Raw genomic sequence first — 21,369 nt, forward strand, 5'->3', positions numbered from 1 at the left:
CCTGTGAGCTCTGCTCACGTAGGAGGCCTACCCAGGCCCCTGCCAGCCGGACACTGGCGTCCAGGCACTGGGCCAGGGACGGAGCTGGCAGTTCAGCTGAACTGTCTTCTATAGGGAAAGAACAAAAGATATTCCCCTGCCCCTCCCAATCACCTGCCCTGAGGCAGGGTTGCAGGCCTCAGTTTCCAAAAAGAGTGGGAGAAGTTTTAAAGATACAGAATATGTCTTTTTTGCTGTTGTTTTTGTTTTCAGGCCATTCCTTCTGTTACATATCCCCACCTCAATTCCCTACTTCCACATCATCTATGGGAGGAGGGGCGACTACTCTGTTACAATATTAACAATGAGTGGCAAAAACAAAAAAACAAATTATGTTTAGAATATTCCGTTTTAGAAGTCATGAGTGTATAATACACTTTCAAAGGTTTCTGTTAAAATGATTTAATGGTGATTTAATGTTTAACTCTTCCGTGCATTGTTTTGTCTCCCTGGCTAGACAGTCACCTTTTCAGTGGAGCCAAGTGTGCCTGGTACTCCGTAGTGTGCTTTTGTATTGTTACTTGCAGTTATACCTACATAGACGTTCAGCCAACAGTCATTGAATTTATTTGCTATATGTTCACTTTTAGGCAAAAGAGATGCAAGGTGAGCACAGGGAATGAGTAAAGGCGGTCTGTGCATGTCTTCAAACACTAGACTTTGGGATGAAAGTAGGAATAACAGAGAAAAAGGCATATGTACCAGGTCTCCAGAAACCATTTTTATGCCTTCTTCCCCTTTTCCTTTTCTTTCTAAAGTGAATAATATGGGAACTACAGACTGACTCTGGGCCAAGATGACTCTCCAAAGATTTTCCCTTATCCTATCTGCTGAGTCTACTCTGGGCATCCCCCTACCCAATGGCTCATTAAGAGCCACCATACCCTCTAGCACAGAAAGAAAATTATGGATATCCCATTTCCCAACAATCTCTTCCCTACATATTCTCTGAAGGCCTTTCCTAGGAATTAAGGAAACTAACCAAGTCAAGAAGTGGGCTTACAAGATCATATCATCAGCAAAAATTTAGAAAATAAATTTATTTTTAAGGTTTAAAATTTAAAATATTAATTAAAAAAAGTGGGTAGAAAAATTTATCAGCACTCAGCTTTTTATATAGTAAACTATGTATCTTGTCAAGGATTAACCACTTCGATACGGCGCTCAATGGCCGTGAAACCTAGCCCACAGCCGGCACTCATAGTCCGCACGATAGTTGTGCTGTATATTGACGACAGATCCGTTTTGCTCTTGTGTGAGGAGGAAAGCTTTAAAGCACTGAAAGCTTGTTTTACTTTACAGGCAGCTTTACTTGTAAATCAGAATAGGTAACATATACATATATGCTTCCATTACGTTATTTTTAAATGTTCACAATTTTATTTTGATAAATGAAAAATTAGGAAAGTCATATCACAGCTGTCGGCTAAGGTCACTTGTGCACATTCATCTGTGGCTATTGACTATAGTCAACGCTGGGCTGTGCATTTTCATCTGTGGCTGTTGACTATTGTTGATGCTGGTACCAAAGTGGTTAACAATTCCTTTTTAAACCTTAAGTGTTGGGATATCGGCATCCTCATGTTCTAATAAAAGCACTGTGACAGTGCTCTTATATTTGATGAGTGTTTTATTGTCTTCTTTGTAGTAACACAGTTAAGAAAGATACAAGGGTATGAATAGACAGTGTGAGTGTGGGCCCCCAACATTTGTGGCACAGCAGGCTTTTGTCCTCTAATGTAATAAACACCTGGAGGGGGATTGATCTAGACTAGAGGTTTCTGTGGATGTGATTAAGTTAGGGTGTGGTGTGCATTAATGTGCCCCTAGTGTCTTAGAAGATTTTACCTACCCTCTCTACCTTTGAAGTTCCGTTAGATGGGATCCTGCCATTCCAATACAGAACTGAATTTTATTGTAGAAACAGTATTATTCATACTTAGGTATAGTTGCAGGGGTACTCTGGTACCACGTTTTGGGTAGCATTGTGGATTTAAGTTGGCTTTTGTAAGCTGCTAGTCTGAGAATCTTACTGTATTTATGGGAAAATGCATTGTAAGTTTAACACTTAAAAATAAACTTTTGGAACATGACCAATTTAAGGTTTGGAGACTCTGTGGTTTTATTAGAGGAGAAAGTAATTTAAATATCTTGCTTATGCCTTGTTTATTATCTTCAGGCTCCAGATCAATTGATTTCGAGTGATGGTCTCTGTTGATGTGGGATTAGATTCAGAACTTTCAACTTTCTTTGACTTCAGTGAGAAACATAACCAAGGATGAAGCCCTTAAAGATCATAAAATCCTCTGACGGTGGGGAGGGTTGTTGAAACTGACTTGTCTCTACCCCAGCAGTTCTGGAGACATCTATATCCTTGAAATGATACTTTTGTTTTTCCTGTTAGATTCCATCAGTCCTAATATAAAACTAGCAGGCTCATGTTAACCTGCCTTTGTCGGTAGAGGTTGTCAATAAAACTGTTTTGAGACCCCCCCATGTCATTCCCTAGAGGCAACATGAATGCCCCAATCAAGACAGGGACCTAGAATTTTGTATTTATGAAGTTTGTGTCCCAGACAGTAGAGCGTGTTTCCTAGTGCCAGAATGGGAGGCCATGCCCGCTCAAAATGCCTGTGTCTCCTCAAAATCAGGACTTCTGGACAAGAGGAGCCTCTTAAATCCAATTAGCCAGCATTCGTGAGGTACCACTTCATAAGCACAATATGCAGTACTGAAGACCCAGAGAAGAATATGACATAGGACCCGCTCTCGAGGATTGTAGTTGAGGAGAAGAGACAGACGACAGACAAGTACTCTGATTTAAGTACCTCAGTAGACACCTGTACTAGGCTCCCCAGTGTCACCAAGAAGAGGGTAACTCAACCCAGAGGGTCCCTTAGCCTTTCTTGAGTTTAATTGGCCCGAGTTTTGGGTATTCAGCAAATCCTGGAAGAATATTTCTGATTTTTACAGAACTTGTTTACCAGCATCAGCATAAAGAATGGTAGAAGGGGCCAGGCGCGGTGGCTCACGCCTGTAATCCTAGCTCTCTGGAAGGCCAAGGCGAGCAGATCGTTTGAGCTCAGGAGTTTGAAACCAACCTGAGTAAGAGCAAGACCCCATCTCTACTATAAATAGAAAGAAATTAATTGGCCAACTAATATATATAGAAAAAACTAGCCGGGCGTGGTGGCGCATGCCTGTAATCCCAGCTACTCGGGAGGCTGAGGCAGCAGGATTGCTTGAGCCCAGGAGTTTGAGGTTGCTGTGAGCTAGACTGACACCACAGCACTCACTCTAGCCTGGGCAACAAAGCAAGACTCTGTCTCAAAAAAAAAAAAAAAAGAATGGTAGAAGGTATTGAGGGTTAGTACTAGCAAATCTCATCAGAGTCAGCAGCACTACAAGCTCTTATAATTTGGAGGAGTGCTTTCTTTCCATCAGGAAGTCTCAGCAGGTTAGACAGTCTTTTAATTCTCCTCTGATGCCTGCCAGTCTTATTTTCCCCTTTCTGTGTATTTTTACAGTGAAGCTGCTGTGGCCATTGTTGGCGATAGAACCTCTGATTTGAGCTCTTCAAGACAGTCACATCTTCCAGGAGTCCCAAAGTTGTATTTAAGCACCAGTCCTTGGTGTACACCAGATTTGTTCATCCTATTTCATCTAGTAGTAAACAGTATTATAGAAAAACTTCATAAATACAAAATTCTAGGTCCCTGTCCTGATTGGGGCATTCATGTTGCCTCTAGGGAATGACATGGGGGGTCTCAAAACAGTTTTATTGACAAAAGGTAATAGGTGGGCTAAATTGGATACCCGTGGATCCAGTTATAGAAGCAAGTACCTTCAGGGGAGGAAAGATGATGTGATAGCTTCCTAGAAAAGAGAAATAAAGGGACACAGATGTCCAAAAGTACAGGGAGGAGAGCATAGAGACTTGTTAGCAGGCTAAATTGTCTTTAGAGAAATTGACATTTTGATTTTAGTAATCATTCCTTTTCTTGACTGTTTTGAGGGGTTTCAAGAGAAAATTTTAAATAGAACAGAGCTAAAAACACCAACTTTCACTCACTAAAGTGTGGCCATGAATTTATATATCTTGATCTTGGAAAATATTACTTTCTCCTCGACATTTTACCTTTTAAAATTTCAGATTTATCACCCAAAGTATTTCTCCATTGCCTTCCCCTTATATCAAGATAGCCTATTAGCTTATTGAGTTATCTTAATCTTTACATTGGATGAAACTCTTCGTAATTATCTTTATTTCTAGGGTAAGTTACCATTGGATTTGCAAAGAACGAAGAAGTTAGTAGCACTTTTATTTTTACTCTGTTAACAAATACTTCTGAATTAATTTTGCTAGTCATTATTTTCGATGGTGGGTTGAATTAACAGAAAACTGAATTTATTATTGATAATTCATATTTGTTCAGTGCACACTGTGTTAGACTGGGTTTAGGGCTCTTTAAGTAGCTTTAGTGTTCATGGCCATTCTTTCCCCTTGGTTGGCACAAGTGTTTCCTTTTGTAGATTTCCTCAATAAAGACGCAGGGGGGCCAGGTATGGTAGCTCACTCCTGTAATCCTAGCACTTTAGGAGGCAGAGGTGGGAGGATTACTTGAGGCCAGGAATTTGAGACCAGCTTGAGCAAGAGCGCGACCCTGTCTCTACAAAAAAATAGAAGAATTAGCCAGATGTGGTGATGTGCACCTGTAGTCCCCCCTGCTTGGGAAGCTGAGGCAGGAGGATCACTTGAGCCCAGGAGGAGTCTGAGGTTACAGCGAGCTATGATGACACCACTGCATTCTAGTCTGGCAGAGTGAGACCTTCTCTCAAAAAAAAAAAGAAGACTTAGGAGAACACCCTGTTACTCTTGTTTAACCATCAATTGGGTATAAAAATCATTGAGTCATGCTTTCTCTCCCTGAGAATTGTGTAGGTATTGCTTCTTTTTCTGCTAGCATTAAATATTAATGTGGAAAATTTTGAGATTTTTTTCTCTGTTTTATTTTTTTTTTTTTTTTTTTTTTTTTTCTGGCTAGCCAGGGTCCAAGCCCCAGAGCACCAACGCAGTGGCCACTCTCGCAGGCAAGGACCTCTCTGTTTTAAATGATTTGATCTTTCTACGTTATTGCAGAAACCCAGAAACCTTACCTAAAAGGTGTATCTTGGCACTGACTGTTCTGGGTCCATTTTTCCTGGGATTCAGTGTGCCCTTTCAGTATATAGATCCCAATCTTCTTATAGTTCAGAAATATCTTGAATTCTATCTTTATGCAATCTTTATGAATACATATTTACATATTCTTCCTGTTCATGTTATAGTTTTATTTTATGCATATGTTATATCTCCTTTGCTGTGTTCTGTAACTCTTTCTTCTCTATTCTTTTTAACTCTTTTCATTTACTTTACTTTTTTCCATTTCCTTTTGTTCCTTATTGTGTTTTTCTTTCCTAATTTTTTCTTGTTGTATCTTTATATAGATCTTGTGCAGATTTCTTTTTTATACTCATCTTAAAATAGGTGGGTTTTTCAGGAAGCAGTTATTTGCAGGGTCTTGTTTGGGGCCATACTCTTGGCTGGCTGCAGTTGTTCCCTTGATTTGGGGTTCTGGGTGAGTTCATGTACCCTTTGTCTCTATCCAGCCTATAGAGACAGGCATCTGTGAGCGTTTCCACAGTGCAAAGACTGTCATCTCCACTGCCACAGAGACAGACTCTGTGAGGGAAATATAGCTTATTCTGTGTGGTTTCTCACTTAGCCCCAACTCCAGGTCCAAGGAGGTTCCTGCCTTCTAAAAACAAGGAATTGGTTTGGTACCAGAGGCTGTATCCTTTACCTACAGGAAGTGTATTTTTGCAGGTCTTTTCTGAGGTCTCCAGCTCCTACGTTGTTCCCTCTCTGTAGCGTCCTTTCTTCTTTGCCTTCTGTGAAGTAGAAGAGTCCTTGCCTGAGCTCTTTTCTTTTGACAGCTTTTCCACCTGTTTGGGGGTTTGGGTTTTTGTTTTTGTTTTTTGAGACAGGGTTTTGCCATGTTGTCCAGGCTGGACTTGAACTTCTGGGCTCAAGAGATCTTCCCACCTCAGCCTCCCAGAGGTTGGAATTTTAGATATCTTCTAGTTTTGTTGAAAATGGAGTTTCTGTTTTTTTCCCCACATTTGGTACATTTTGAATAGCATTTCAAAATGCTGACTTCATTATGCAATGTTCAAATCAGAAGTTTTAACTGAATTTTTTCTACTAACCAACTACTAGTCTCCATGACATCATATATTACCCCTTTTACTATACCTTCCCCATAAAGCTTCCACCACCACACTGTTGTCCATCTTCTAAGTCCCTGAAGTCCAAGGAATATGCTACTCAGATGTACAAAAAGCCTTTCATTCATTCAACATGCCTGCTTTGCACTGGGCATTGTTCTAGGCCTTGGATATAAAGCATGGAAGAATTCATACAATATCTTGACACATTAAAGGCAAGTCTTAAAACGATCCCATATGGACTAGGGATAAAGGATACATAAAGTGGAAGACTCAGTTTGGGATTTTGAGGAAGCATGGTGCAAAGCTGCAGAAGCTGTGGTCCCCAGCCCCTGGGCCACAGCCCAGTAACAGTCCATGGCCTATTAGGAACTGGCCGTGGGCCTGGCATCGCCACCTGAGCTCTGCCCCACCCCTCCCATCTCCTACTCCCATCCCACCCCCACCCCAGATGGAAAAATTGTCTTCTGTGAAACTGGCCCCTGGTACCAAAAAGGTTGGGGACTGCTGGTCTAAAGGATAGAATGGGAGCTCTGGAGTCAGACAGACCTAGATTTGGTACTCATTTGTGCTACTGATATACATGACATTGGGGTAATTTTATTGAGCTCTTCATATATAAAATTGATCCATTTCTTCATATGTAAGAGGATGATTACATTACCTACCTCAGATGGATGTTGTAAAATTAAAATAAGTTACATAAAGTACTTGGCACATATATTTAACAAGATATAGATTCAACTTGTAGATATTCAACAAGTATATTTTCCACCCATGAGGAAAGGATTGATTAAACAAAAGGTGTAAATACTAAAAGTATGAGTATAGAGGCCTATGTCTTTCCTTTTTAAAAAAAATTGTAGTAAAACATACATAACAAAGTTTACCATCTTCACCATTTCTAAGCTTACGGTGCTGTGGGGTTAAGCACATTCACACTGTTGTGCAGCCGTCACCACCATCCATCTCCAGAGCTCGTCACCTTGCAGAGTGGAAACTCTGTACACATGAAGCACCAGTCACCGTCCCCTCTCCCCCAGCCGCAGCAGCCACCATTCTACTTTCTGTCTCTATGAATTTGACTAGTCCCCGTACCTCATGTAAGTGGAATCGTATAATAGTACTCATTCTTTTGTGACTGGCTTATTTCATGTATCTTAGTATTTTTAAGGTTCATCTACATTGTAGCATGTGTCAGAGTTCCCTTCCTTTTTACAGTACATCTCATTTCAGACCAAAAAAAAATCCCTTTTTTTAAAATTTCAAAATATTAAGGGGGTACAAATGTTTTAGGTTACATGGATCACATTTGTAATGCTTGAGTATGGCTACAGGTGTGCCCATCATCCAAATGGTGTTCATTGTACCTATTAGGTAGGTTTTTGCCCCTCCCATCCTCCCTCTCCCCCTCCCCCACTTGATTTCCACTGAGTTGTACTTCCTTCTGTGCACATGTGTGCTCATCGGTTAGTTCCAATTTAATAGTGAGTGCATGTGGTATTTGTTTTTCCATTCTTGAGATACTTCACTTAGGACAATGGTCTCCAGTTCCATCCAAATTGTTGCAAAAGGCATATTAATTCATCCTTTTTTACCCTTCCTTTTTAAGGTTGGATAGTATGCCATTGTATTTATATAAGACATTTTATTTATTCATTCATCTGTTGTACACTTGGGTAGCTTCTGTCTTTGGCTATTGTGAATGATACTGCTGTGAACGAACTTGGGTGTACAAATATCTCTTCGAACCCCTGCTTTCAGTTCTCTTGAGCATATACCCAGAAGCCAGAAGTGGAATTGCTGGGTCATATGGTAATTTTGTTTTTAATTTTTTGAGGAACTGTCATATTATTTTCTGAGGCCTATTTCTTTTCTTTCTGTTTTCTTTCTTTTTTTAAAAAAGAGACAACTGTCTCAAACTCCTGGGGCCTCCAGCACTCCTCCCACCTAGACCTCCCGAAATGCTGAGATTAAAGGTGTGAGCCACCATGCCCAGCCCAGATGCCAATTTCTTGTTAGCGAAGTATAAACAGTAGTATTCTCCAAGGAATAATTTTAAAACTAGCCTTGTTGGCCAGGCGCGGTGGCTCACGCCTGTCATCCTAGCACTCTGGGAGGCTGAGGCGGGTGGATTGCTCGAGGTCAGGAGTTCAAAACCAGCCTGAGCAAGAGTGAGACCCCTCTCTACTATAAATAGAAAGAAATTAATTGGCCAACTAATATATATAGAAAAAATTAGCTGGGCATGGTGGTGCATGCCTGTAGTCCCAGCTGCTCGGGAGGCTGAGGCAGCAGGATCGCTTGAGGCTAGGAGTTTGAGGTTGCTGTGAGCTAGGCTGACACCACAGCACTCACTCTAGCCTGGGCAACTAAGTGAGACTCTGTCTCAAAAAAATAAATAAATAAAAAATAAAACTAGTCTTGTTTAACATTTTATAAATATCTAAATATGAAACTTTTAGCATTAGATCTTATTTGCATATATAGATCATGAATATTTCATATTGTATAAAATTTAAGAATACCTCATGAGAGAATGTGTGTGTAGACAGAAAAGTGGTTAATAAGGCTCAATGTGGGCATATATAAGAGAGTATACCTGATTTATTGTACTCGCTTCCCAAGATTAGAAGAAATATTTCTAGTTGTATCTGTTAATATATTCCCTCTGCTTACTGAGGGAAAAATATAAAGAACTGATGTGCCAGAGAACTTCAGATGTCAAAATTGCACAAGTGCACAGACATGCAAACACAACTTTTTTTCAATTGTTCATTGCCCTATAGAGTAAATTGGTGCTTGACTTTAGACTGTAGACCAGTGGTTCTCAACTGGGGTGAGTTTGCCCCCAGTAGATATTTGACAATGTCTGGAGACATTTTTGGTTGTCACTGATGGAGGGGTGGTGCTACTGGCGTCTAGTGGGTAGAGACCAGGAATGCTGCTGAACATGCTACAATGCACAGGACAGCTCCACAACAGAAAATTATTCAACCCAAAATGTCACTAGTGCCCAGGCTGAGAAGCCCTGTGCCAGACCCAAGTTACCTTCTCAGCCTTGTCTTTAGCCTGTCTCTTGTATAATAAAGCTGCCATCCCAGGCAGGCCCAGGGGCTCTCCACACCTGTCCATACACCAGCTGAATTGCTTCTTCTGATGCCTTCCATCTGTCCCTGCTTCTCCGATGTCAGAACCCTGCTTCCGTCTTCCCACTATCTCTTTGTAGCTCTCTGATTTCTCCAGCCACTGTTCTCTTTCTTCTCTGACCTCCTTTAGGACTAAGTGCCACTAACTTGGTACTTAGTTATCAATAGAAGGTGGTACTTTCTATCTTCCCAACTTGACTGAATGCATCTTGAAGGTCATGTTGTTATGATTTGGTTTGAAATATGAAGTGCCACCCCTTATAAATTCCAGTGGGCAGCTCTGACTTGACCTACCCAGGGCTTTCTGTGACAGCTTTCCTGCCACCATAGAGTACAGTGGTTGAGTCACTTTTGTTCCATCACAGCAGTTGAGGACACTGAGATTCAGCTGTGTTTAGAGTGCTACTAGCTAGATGGAATCTGAGCCCAAATGTAAGCCTCGTGCTTAGACAAGCATTTATGCTGAACCTACTTTCTTATCTAAGCTGTAAGCAATAGGGTGAGGATAGGTGTAAAGGAATGGGCTCTGTCTTGCTCTAGTCACTTCCTCCTAAGGAGGCAGGCTGGAGGATCTGCCTATGGAACCTGGGAGACATTGCATTGCAGCTGCTTGGACAGGGATTATTCCATCAAAGTTGCACCTACTTAATGTCAGTCAGTCAGTGTTGATGATGATAATGTTAGTAATGACAACCATCACTACTTAGAGCCCAGTGTGTCCCGGGACCAGGCTAGATGCTTTACACACATTATCTCATCCAACCTTCGCCGCAGTCCTGGAAGGAAGCTGAAGCACTGAAAGGATAATTTGCCCAAGGTCACCCAGCAAGCAGAGCTAGAATGTAAACAAAATCTGTCTGACTTCAAAGCCTGTGCTGTCCACTGCCACCTCACTGTCTTGGGTATAGCCGGTACCTACCTTTGTGCAGTGTTCTGACCCTTCTTATTTTTGCTTCCACTTTAGGTGCACTACATCCTCCAGGAGGTGGTGATGGGTGGGATGGTGTTGGAAACAAACATGAATGAAATTGTGGCTCAGATTGAAGCTCAAAATAGGCTGGAGAAATCCGAGGTGAGTAAGCAGCTGTGCTCCACCCTGGCTGGGTAGAGAAGTCCTGGGCAGAGGGAGGAATGCGTACGTGTATTGGTTTGTGTTGTTGGAGAACCTCAGGAAATGTTTTATACTCATCTTCTTTCTTCCTTGAGCCCATCAAAACTGATAGATTTGAAGGTCCACTCTTAAAATTAGACATATAATGAGGTTTGAAATCTCAGACTATTAGCCTAGAAGTGTGAATGTTAAAGCCAGATGGTAGAGGAAGGCAAACAGCTCTGGCTTAGGGGATATGGCCCGTGTTTGTGGTTTGTAATTTCTCTTTTCAAAGCCACACATTCCCTGGAGGGACCCAGAATCCCCTTCTCCAATTCCCGTGGTTTCCTAGTTTCTGTGCTATACGAGTCTGGTCTCCCAGCAGCCATTTCTCTTGGTGTCTTTCAGACCTCAGAGTTGCCAGTTTCCTTATTTCCAGTTAGGCTTATAAAAAGCTACAGTAGAGTTTGGGCTGGGTTTGAAAATAACACACCCCACTCCACCCCCACATTGATACAGATGTTCACAGTAAATTCTGTCCTATCTCCTGAGGTCTTTCCATCCCCTTCCTCAGCTTTACCAGGGAGCAGAGGTTACAGACATTTGCTTTTACATGCAGAAATAGCAGAACAAATTAGCTCTTTAATTATCTAAGTGTCTTAAAGAGCTTTTTTGCTTTGTGTAACGGAACTTGATCTTGCGAAACCAGGAATTCTTCTCTCTGGGAGGACTGGCAGTCCTGCTGAAGAAGCTTTTCCAGACCACAGCTATTGTGGCGGCTATAGTTCTTTTAGAACTGCGGCTGGGAAGCGTCCAGGAATAGTAAGTGAGTCAGAGGCAAGGGGTATGGAAACGAGAAGCAATGGAGACTTGCTGGGTAAGGGTGGAAGTGGAGTAGGCGTCCTGAAAGTGGTAATAAGGCAAAAATGATTTTGAAAGAGTCTTTGTCAACTTCTCCCTGTCTGTCCACACTGGAGTGAGCCTGGAGGGCGGGTGTTGGCTGTAGGCATCTTTACTCTTTGTGTTTCGTTACCTTCTGAGTCGTGGTACACCCCACCTCCCACATGTCCGTGCCTCCCAGCTTGTTGCCACATGACATTTCCAAAGCCAGCTCTTTTCCGTCTCACATCATTAGTTGGCAAGCAGTTGCCGTAGAGCTGTGACATTCCTTTTCCTTTTAAGAATTTTCCTGTGACTTTGCAGTCATCAATAAGAGTCTTCAGTCTCTTAAGCAGGGGTCCTCAAACTTTTTAAACTGGCGCCAGTTCACTGTCCCTCAGACCGTTGGAGAGTGCGCACTGTGGGCCTGGGATGAGTCAGCTGCTAAGCAGAATAGGCAGCAGCAGCCCAGTGGGCCCAATAAATGTCTTAGGTGGGCGGCATGTGGCCCGTGGGCTATAGTTTGAGGATGTCTGCTCCTAAGGAAAGGGTGTTTTTTAAATTTTGTAACCAGAAAAGTGCCCCTGATACTTAATATCACTTGGATAAACCATTTTCTGTTATTTCAGCAAGCATTTATTGAGCACCCACCATGGGGCAGGCTCTGCTAGATGCTGCGGCTGTGAGACTATGTGAGGCGCACTCCGCCTGTGAAGCTGTGTGATCTGGTATGCCTGCGGACTTCACAGCCCTGGACCAGACCCCATCTAACCTAAAGATTGCTTTGTTGGCTACCCTTGAGGAATAAGGAGGAAAAATGAAAACTTCTGTTGTGTGTGTTCAGTTTCCAATTTTTCTAGGCCTCCCTCACCTGTTATTTTGTTTGTTTGGTTTTGGTTTTTTAGCATTAAGCAAATGTCGCTGAGAATTTGTCTCATCCCCACCTCCCATTTCTCCTCAGGGTGGCCTTTCAGCAGCCCCTGCACGGGCGGTTTCTGCGGTGAAAAACATCAACCTGCCTGAGATTCCTCGGAACATCAACATTGGTGATCTCAACATCAAAGTCCCCAACCTGTCCCAGTTTGTCTGAGGGCGGAGGATTGGGCTGAACTGGAGTCCTTAAAACAAGCAAAGCCAAGCAAGTCTGGAAACAGAACCCATTTTGAGCCTTAGAAGAGTCAAGCCTCAGGACTCTGAACCTTTCTGTCTGGGGAAGACTGTTTGGCATGGGAGGGGAAGGGGTTCATGTGCACACTGCCTGGGTGTGCTCAGTTCTCCCACGTGTAGCCGTGCTGCCCTCCACGCACACGGCCGCTGCAGGGGTGAGGGGCCTGCCGTCCTCAGAGGGAGTCGGCGAGCCCAAGCCACCCGTACCTTTGCCTCTCACACACAGCCGCTCCCAGGGATCGGGGACTGTACTGAGCAGGCCCACTTGCTTCCCATAACCCCAGCACGAGGACTGAGCACATTCTCTGACTAGCATCTTCATCCTTAGCACGGCGGGCTTCTGAGGTCCTGTAGCATTTACTTGCTGGTGAGGTACCCTAGGTAGAAAAGGGCTGGCCCTTCAGATTTGGGGATGTGGTGAGCAAGTAAGGGCAGGTTTTATGAGAACCAGAGTCACCTGCTGGCTCTACAAAGATCGTTAATGCCCAGAATTCTTGTATAGCCAGGCCTTTTGGTTACCACCTCCTGCAGAATACGTTCCCTTGCTGTCTTAGTCTCAGTTCTGTTCTCACAGGCATTTGTGTGCAGGACACAGTCCCAGTCACACCCCTGGTGCATGCCCACCACATTGCAGCTGCTCGGGAGCACCCCTCACACACACTCGCCGGAGAGGCCCCTCCTCACGGAGGAGAAGCCCTGTGTCTGTAGAAGGTTAAGCCAACAACACGTGGAATATCCCAGAATTATGACTCTTCCCACATTTAAAATACATTCTCCTCACGGGAGCAGAAGGTCCAGTTGCTGTGTTAAGAATGATGAGTCGTCTCCGTAGGAAACCCACTGCCACCTGTACCAGCTTCTGGAGCATGAGAGCCTGAGCCGGGGCCACCCATCTGGGGCCCAGATACAGGAAGTGTGCTCGCCGAGACTAGTAGCAGTGCTGCATCTTCTCCCCTCCCTGGACTCTGCTCGTGTTCCCTCAGGTGACGTTCTCCCGGAGCTTTGGAGACCCATAAATGTTTACATGTGATAAGTCTTTCTTCTGTGGTTACTTTAGAGCTAAAACTTCTCCTACACTGTCTCATAGGCTGGGTCTCAGGTATGGTGTGGAGCCTTGAGATTACGGAGCTGACTCTACTGTCACGTCAAATGTCCCAGCCTGGGTCTTTGTCAGGCCTGCTGGCTGGGGACGCAGACTGTTTGCTCAGGCCTCCTGCTGCTGTTGCAGAGCAAGCTGGAGAGGGCGCCGAGCAGGGCCGTGTGTCAGGGCCGTGTCGTTTTCTGTTTTTGAACAGTGCTTCCTGTGTGTGTGCCCATTGCTCCCTGCTGCCTCTTGTCCTCGCTCTTTCAGTCCCTCTGTGATAACCTCAGAGATGGGTGATGGTGACCAGAAGGTCAGCCTTTTATGTTGGAAGAGGGAAATGTAGGTGAATAGATCTGCTGTCAAAACCCCTAATAACATTCTTTTAAAGGTTTCTTGATCTTTTTGGCAGACATATTTAGCACATTGACATTTTTGTGAAATCAGAAAAAAAGGAAGGAAACCATTGTTTATTTTGCATCCATAAATTGGCATGAGCAAGATCCTTCGACAGTCCTTATAGCAGACATTCTTATCCCCATTTTGTAGATGAAGAGAGAAGAGTGAGACACGTCAAGTAACCTCCCAGGTCACATAGGACTGAGATTTGAGACCGTCTGCCTACTTGACTCCAAAGTCCTTTTATTTTTTTCCTCACTGCTTAAGATGGCTTCTCCTAATTTTATTATCTTCTTTTCCATAGATAAAGAAACGTGACTCACACTTAGAATATCAGTGCTTTGGAAGGCCGAGGTGGGAGAATCGCTTGAGGACAGGAGTTTGAGACCAGCCTAGGCAACATAGATACCCTATCTCTACAAAAAAATTAAAAATTAGCCAAGTGTGGTGGTACACACCTATAGTCCTAGCTACTCAGGAGGCTAAAGTGGGAGGATGGCTTGAGGCCCAGGAAGTTGAGGCTGCATTAAGCTAAGATAGCACTACTGCATTCCAGCCTGGGTCACAATGAGACTGTGTCTCTCTTTAAAAAAAGAAAAGAAAACTCAGAGATTAAGTAACGTCACAAACTGCGATAAAATTAGGCTTGGAGGCCAGGCATAGTGGCTCACACCTGTAATCCTAGCATTCTGAGAGGCCGAGGCAGGAGGAATGCTCAGCCTGAGCAAGAGTGAGATTCCTGTCTCTACAACAAAATTAGTCGGGTTTGGTAGTGTACACAGCTCTTCATGAGGCTGAGGCAGGAGGATGAGGTAGGAGGATCACTTGAGCCCAGGAGATTGAGGCTGCACTAAGGTATCATGACACCACTGTACTCTAGCCCAGGAACTAAGCTAGACTCTGTCTCAAAAAAAAAGAAAAAAAACAGGCTTGGTTTTCTAAGGCATCCAGCAGTGACCACATTGTAGAGTATAAGAGTCGAAGGGGTCCTCTGTGTCCCTCCATTTTAACTGACAAGGAAGCCAAAGCCCAGACTTTTGAGTGTTGTGTTGAGAGTCACAAAGCTAGAGCCACATCATTTTTCTCTACTTCATTTGTTATGTGGTTTATGCTGCAGGACAGCCACATGTGCTAGATTTCCCTGGCACAGTCTTGATTTCAAATGTTTTGCCTACCAGAAGCCAACAGTTCCCCAAATCACTTAGCGGTCCTATAGATTCAAAAGTGAGCCTCCAAAAACATGCCTCACCCTGCTTAAAGTAGCATAAACTTCAGCCTGGTTTTTTATTCGGAAAACTCAAGCCACAATAATTGTTCATTGACTACTTGAGGTTGCTTGCAAATTCAGCCAGCTTTCCAGCCTGCTATCAGCAAAGCCATAAGTATCTTAAAAAAAAAAAAAAAAATAGGTTAAGAGGAAATGCTTATTAGCCTTGTTTTAGAGAAGGGGAGAGATTTTGCTGCTGAGAGATACCAGTTATGATGTGATATATCAGTTATGATATCCGCTGGGTTTGAATTTACTTTGGGAGTCCTTGGTCCTGAATGGTTTCCACTGAGGATTTGCTGAGGTTGTAGAGAATACTGGGTCTTCAGTGCTCACTGCCACTAATTAAAATCTAAAATTCTTCCATTATACAACATTTAAGTGCCTGGTGAGAGCCAAGCTCGGTTGGGCTCTGAAGATTGAGAGATGAGGCTCTGCTTCCTACTGTTGCCTCTGCGAGAATCTTTGATAGGGCACTCACATTATTGAGATGTGGGGAGTCTGACTGGTGGCCTGAAGTTGTGGAGACTGGAGTAGTGGCTTTGTGAAAATACATGGAATATTTAAAGGACAATAACTGATTTCCTACCCCTTAGCTGACCACAATCATGCCCTGCTGGGCCATGCTCCAAGCAGCCTGTCTTCTAGGCCTGGTCATGGACCTGAGGAATATCGTTCCCACGTTGAGGGTTGAGTCAGGATGTCTTGAGTCCTCTCACATTCCTGCTTATTCAGGCCTCTGCCACATATAGAGCCAGCCAGCCCTCCCCCCACCTCCACCACCATGGAGCCAACTTAGTGAATCCCTTTCTGACCCCAGCTTCACCAGAAAAGAAACCAGGGGACATGGCCAAAACCAGGTTGTTGGTTAAATCTTATCTTGTAGACCAGTTTTTGTTTGTTTTTTAGACAGAGTCTCACTCTGTTACCCTGGCTAGAGTGCCGTGGCATCAGCCTAGCTCACAGCAACCTCACACTCCTGGGCCCAAGCAATCCTTCTGCCTCAGCCTCGCAAGTAGCTGGGACTACAGGCATGCGCCACCATGCCCAGCTAATTTTTTCTATATATTTTTAGTTTTCCAATTAATTTCTTTTCTATTTTTGGTAGAGACGGGGTCTCACTCTTGCTCAGGCTGGTTTTGAACTTCTGACCTCAAGCAATCCACCCGCCTAGGCCTCCCAGAGTGTTAGGATTACAGGCGTGAGCCACCGCACCCAGCCTGGACCAGTCATGTTTTTTTGTTTGTTTGTTTTTTTGAGACAAGTTTCACTTTGTTGTCCAGGCTAGAGTGAGTGCCGTGGCGTCAGCCTAGCGCACAGCAACCTCAAACTCCTGGGCTCAAGTGATCCTACTGCCTCAGCCTCCCAAGTAGCTGGGACTACAGGCATGTGCCACCATGCCCGGCTAATTGTTTCTATATAAGTTGGCCAATCAGTTTCTTTCTATTTATAGTAGAGACGAGGTCTCGCTTTGCTCAGGCTGGTTTCTAACTCCTGACCTGGAGCAATCCGCCCGCCTGGGCCTCCCAGAGTGCTCGGATTACAGGTGTGAGCCACCGTGCCCAACCTGGACCAGTCTTTAGTAGGTAGTTTCAGTGTGACCGTTCGTCCACAGCTTTCCAAATAGGATGCAGTGGTGATTGTTACGTGAAAATGAAGATCAGGAATGTGGTCTAGTCCAAGTTTAGCAGTGGCCAAAATGGAAAGCCACTGAAGAATGAGAGACAGAGGGGAGTTTGTTGACTCCTGGCAAACGTCCTGATTTTCAATCTCCGAAGTCTACCCTACCGTGAGAGTGTGCCCACCTCCCTCTGTATTAATGGTTAGCCTAGTGTCCACCTGCACTCACACGCCAGCACGTGTTGGAGCTCGCAGGTTGGTGAGTGGCTGTTCTTAAGGCTAAGACTATTTGCCCTCTTGGGAGCACTGGAGGAACCCATATCTGTGACGTTCTGGCAGAAGTTGGCAGATACGAAAACAGGCTCCCAGTAGGGAACTAGTTCCATGAAAATGAATAATCCTTTCCAAGAGAGTGTTAAAATTCTTTCCTCTTTCAATTTTTCCTTTCAACAAAGGAAATACATGCAAATAGTTCAAAATTTAAGAAAACAAAAGGCTGTTCAGGAAACAACTCCCACCCTGTTTCCCCAAACACTGAGCCCCCATCCTGGGGAGCAGCGAGTGTTTCCAATTTAAAGGATTAAGAAACAAAAGTCCCTGCACTTTTATTACCAAAACTGAGGGTATGTTTTCCTGAAAGTCTAAGTTATGTTCCATTTGACTTTGGGGGTTGACCCCAGCCTGCCACAATCATGCCACCCTCTTAAGGGAGAAGGCACTCCCACCCAGGTCACCCCAGATAGAGCAGCACCCCCACCTCAGCACCACCTGTCCTTGCTCAGCCACACCTTTTCCCATGGCACTCTGACATGCTGTACGTTTGGTTTCTTGAGTTATTTTCTGTTTCCCCTGCTAGGATGGGGTTTGCTCTTGTTTAGTGCTGCATCCCAGCTGCTATGGACAGTGCCCGGTCCATCATGCTCAGCAGATAACTGTTGAATGAGTAAAGGGTGGAGGCAAATGCTAATTCCTTCTCACAGCCTCTTACGGCATGTGCTCTCCGGGCTCCTGTGTTACCACTTTGGGAAGGAGAACCTGGGTGGTGGCACTGGGAGCAGGCCATGGGGAGGTTTAGCCTATGCAGGATGAAGGAGAGGAGAAAGGCAAAGCGGATGGTGGCAGGTGGCCCCCGTGTGGCTGCAGCAGCCATGGGGACGGGGCTCTGGAGAGAGAAGGAGGTGGATTGGGGGGGGACAGTGGTCAAGAGTTTGGACGTGGACATGTGAGGTTCGAGACTGTCTTGGGGCAGAAGTGCACCGGCCAGCTGGGAAACCGAGTGGGCAGGAGAGGAGATGAGCGTCTGTAGAGAGGTGACAGTTGGAGCTGTGGGGGCGAGCACAGCCGGCCACAGGACGAGAGGGCTGAGGCTGAGCCTGTGGGCCGGGGAAGGGAGGGGATCGAGATGGTGGAGTGACTCCAGGCCAAGGAAGGACTTGCAGTGGGCGGAACTCCAACAAGAGATGCCCTCCCTTGGGCTTGCAGCCGCCCCAGCCAAGCGCCCCTTCGAGAACTTTGACAATGCGGTCTGCACTGGTGGGGGGCAAACCCCCCACCAGTTGGGTGTATGAGAGTAGGGCGCCATCCAGCCCTGCAAAACAGTCTGAGCCTTTGCAAGATCAGTTTCCTCATCCATCAAAGGGGGTAACGCATCCTGCCTCGGGGGGTTATTGTGTGGATTAACCGAGACCCTGATGTAGACCACGAAGGGCTTGGTCTGCACTGGCTGCCGGCGTCCTTGGGAACTTTGCAGAGGGAGTGGGAGCTGCGAAGGTGGTGCAGTAAGTCAGGAGTTCAGCGGTCGGGGCAGGAGAGAAAGGGCAGCATCAGGTGCTCATGTCCCGGCAGCAGGGGAGGGGAAGTGAGGGCAGCAGAACCGAGGTGGGCCTCAGAGCAGGGTGCTGCGAGGGATGGCAGGAGGTGGCTGCCGGCCTGGCCCGTCAGAGGGGTCCCGTGCCTTCCAGAGGCTCCACTGGATAAAGCTATGGGAGCATTGTGGGGTCTACAGGAAGCCAATCTTCCCTTAAGATGAGGAGGGTTCGAAGACAGACGAGCAAACTGGTGATTGGTAGGACCCACCATTGGTGGGAGTGGGGGTGGGTGAGCAGGGCTCAAGCTCCCCTGCAGTCAGGAGGGTGTCAGGTGGTCCCAGCAGGCGCAGTGGGAGGAGCCAAGCAGGCCTGGGTGAGCCGGGGCCTGTAGGGACTCCACAATTCCCATGAGAAATGGGATCTCTGGGCCTTATCAAGAACAAACCTTACATTTTTGTTCAATTCTGACATCAGCCTGCCCTCCTGGGGTCACTTGGGAACAGGGGTGCCTGCTGCCCCCAGCCACTAAGGATTGGACCACGACTTCAAGAGGGGCAAGCTGGAGGTTGTCTTCTGCATTGCTGGGAATGAATGTCCTTTGCAAACCCAGGAGAGAAAGGTACAGCTACAATGACAGAAAGGAGTTCCAGGGACAGTTTTGAAAAATGGGTCCAATGGTTCCCCCAGACTGAGCAGCACGGCTCAGGCGCTGACCAGTCAGTGTGGAGGTGTCTGGTCTGGGTGTGGCACGTGCTGGCTCTGCCTCCGGGCCTCCTGCCGCTGCTGAAGCAACAGAGGGAAGCCCCAGGAGGCTGCTGCGCCTGGGGCTGCTGCAGCCCAGTCCCTTCCTGGCCTGGCAGAGGCAGAGATGAGGCCCATGGGTGACCTGTGTCTTCGTTAGCGTGGCTCGTGCCACTCAGGCACTGTGATGAGAGGGACAGGTACCTTCTCGTGCCTTACCCCCCCTCAGAGGCCGGCAGCAAAACTGGGAGCCCAGAGATAGCCACAGGCCCAGGGCACTTCCTGCTGCCAAAGGTCACGATCTTTGCCCTGGGCTGCCCTGGAGTGAAGCTTTTCTGCAGCCTCTTGGTTTGGGGCACTTGGCACCAGATGCCCTTCCCTTGTCCCTTCTCCAGCCCTCTGAGCGACTCCCAGCTAGATGTGTGTAGCCTGTGTTCTCCCCGCTGGCCACAGGCCAAAGGCAGCTGCAACACCATGGCCTGGAAGTCACCCTTTGTCGTAGAGAAGTGCTTTTCTCATGGAGGCAAGCGAGGGTTTGCACTGCCAGCTGCTGAGCCAGCTTTTCTGGAACTTGCTTCGTGTGGCTGGGAGGTGTGGCTGGACCGAGGTGGCGGCTCCCTGTCAGGTGCTGGACTCTGGGTGCAGTTCCTGCTCAGAGTCCCCTCCGGATTCCCAGCCTCTATCTGCCTCTTCTCCACCAGCCGGGCCCTCCTTTGGCCCAGGAAGTGCCAGTCAGCCCGCAGCTGTTTAAAGTGCACAGTGATGTTACAGGGTTGGGTTCAAACTCTGTTCCAGACAGGTAAGAGCGATGGTGACACTACCTGGCATCACAGCCTGAACCTGGCACAGGTTGGCAGCCTGAAGCGGGCCCTCCCTGTCAGGCCACTCCCTGAGCCTCAGAGCTCAGTGTGACAACCCTTCTTGTCAGGTCCCCACCCACCCAGCCCCAGCCCAGCCCAGCCCAGCCCAGCCCTGCCACTCTGCTCTGGGCTCCCTGGGCTCCCTGGGCCCCGGGGAGGCCACAGGTTCCAGGCCAGGCCCTTTCTTCAGGTCACAGAGCTTCCCTGGCCTCCACATATGCTCACAGGTGGCCTCTGCTCTGGGCCGCCAGTCCCCAGCTGTGGCAGGGATTGGGGCTCACACTTCCCCAGGCCCAGATCCTGTCTGCCAATCGCCGTCCTGGAGCCCACACCTCACTGCCACGTCCCTGCACCCCAGTGCCCATGCCACAGCCTCTCAGCTGTCTCTCGGCCTCCCCTCTGTCTCCATACGCCCCATGTCACCACCCGACCAGAGTGAGCCTTCTGACACATTAGGCCACCTGTCTACGCTGCAGTGTTTAACGCCTTCCCCGAGCTTCCTGCCAGCCTGAGAACACTGTAAGGTCCCGCTTAGCCGGCCCCCTACTGCCTCCAGTCCCCATCCTGTGCCACCCACTGCCCCGCTCCCTCCCGCCAGCCACACTCTTCCCTCCTCAGGCCTTGACCCTTGCCACCCCCCATCTGTCTCCAGGTCTGCCTGCTCCCCGCTTCATTCAGGTGTCACCTTCAGAGGACTTCCCTATCAGCTTGGCCAAATAACCACTTGTCCCTATCACTCCCCATCCCTTACGCCACTTCATCCTTCGTGGGACTTGTCACCTGACATGATGGCCCGTGTGCTGTCAGCTCTGTCTTTTCCAGTTATTTTGCTGCTGTGTCGTGGGTGCCTAGCACAGTGCCTGGCCCGTATTACACTGTCAGCAAACAAATGACGGTTCACCGAAGGGATGAACGCCGCCCCTGCATTTCCCTCTCGGCATGCACAGAGCTGCACACTCATCAGCCTTGAGGGCAGGAGGCATCGTAGGGTGGAAGCCAGAG

General features: G+C 46.6%; 1 protein-coding gene across 1 annotated transcript in view; it reads left to right on the forward strand.

Moving 5' to 3' along the window:
* Nucleotides 1-13,624, forward strand: part of AP3S2 (adaptor related protein complex 3 subunit sigma 2) — a 49,997-nt gene extending 36,373 nt beyond the window's left edge. Inside the window, exons 5-6 of the mRNA XM_076004751.1 lie at nt 10,420-10,527; nt 12,386-13,624. Coding sequence (XP_075860866.1) covers nt 10,420-10,527; nt 12,386-12,514 — 237 coding nt within the window. The 3' untranslated portion in view covers nt 12,515-13,624. The remainder of the gene's footprint in view (nt 1-10,419; nt 10,528-12,385) is intronic.
* Nucleotides 13,625-21,369: the final 7,745 nt, after the last annotated feature.

The sequence above is a fragment of the Microcebus murinus genome, chromosome 7 (genome assembly GCF_040939455.1).
Source record: "Microcebus murinus isolate Inina chromosome 7, M.murinus_Inina_mat1.0, whole genome shotgun sequence".
Classification (NCBI taxonomy): domain Eukaryota; kingdom Metazoa; phylum Chordata; class Mammalia; order Primates; family Cheirogaleidae; genus Microcebus; species Microcebus murinus.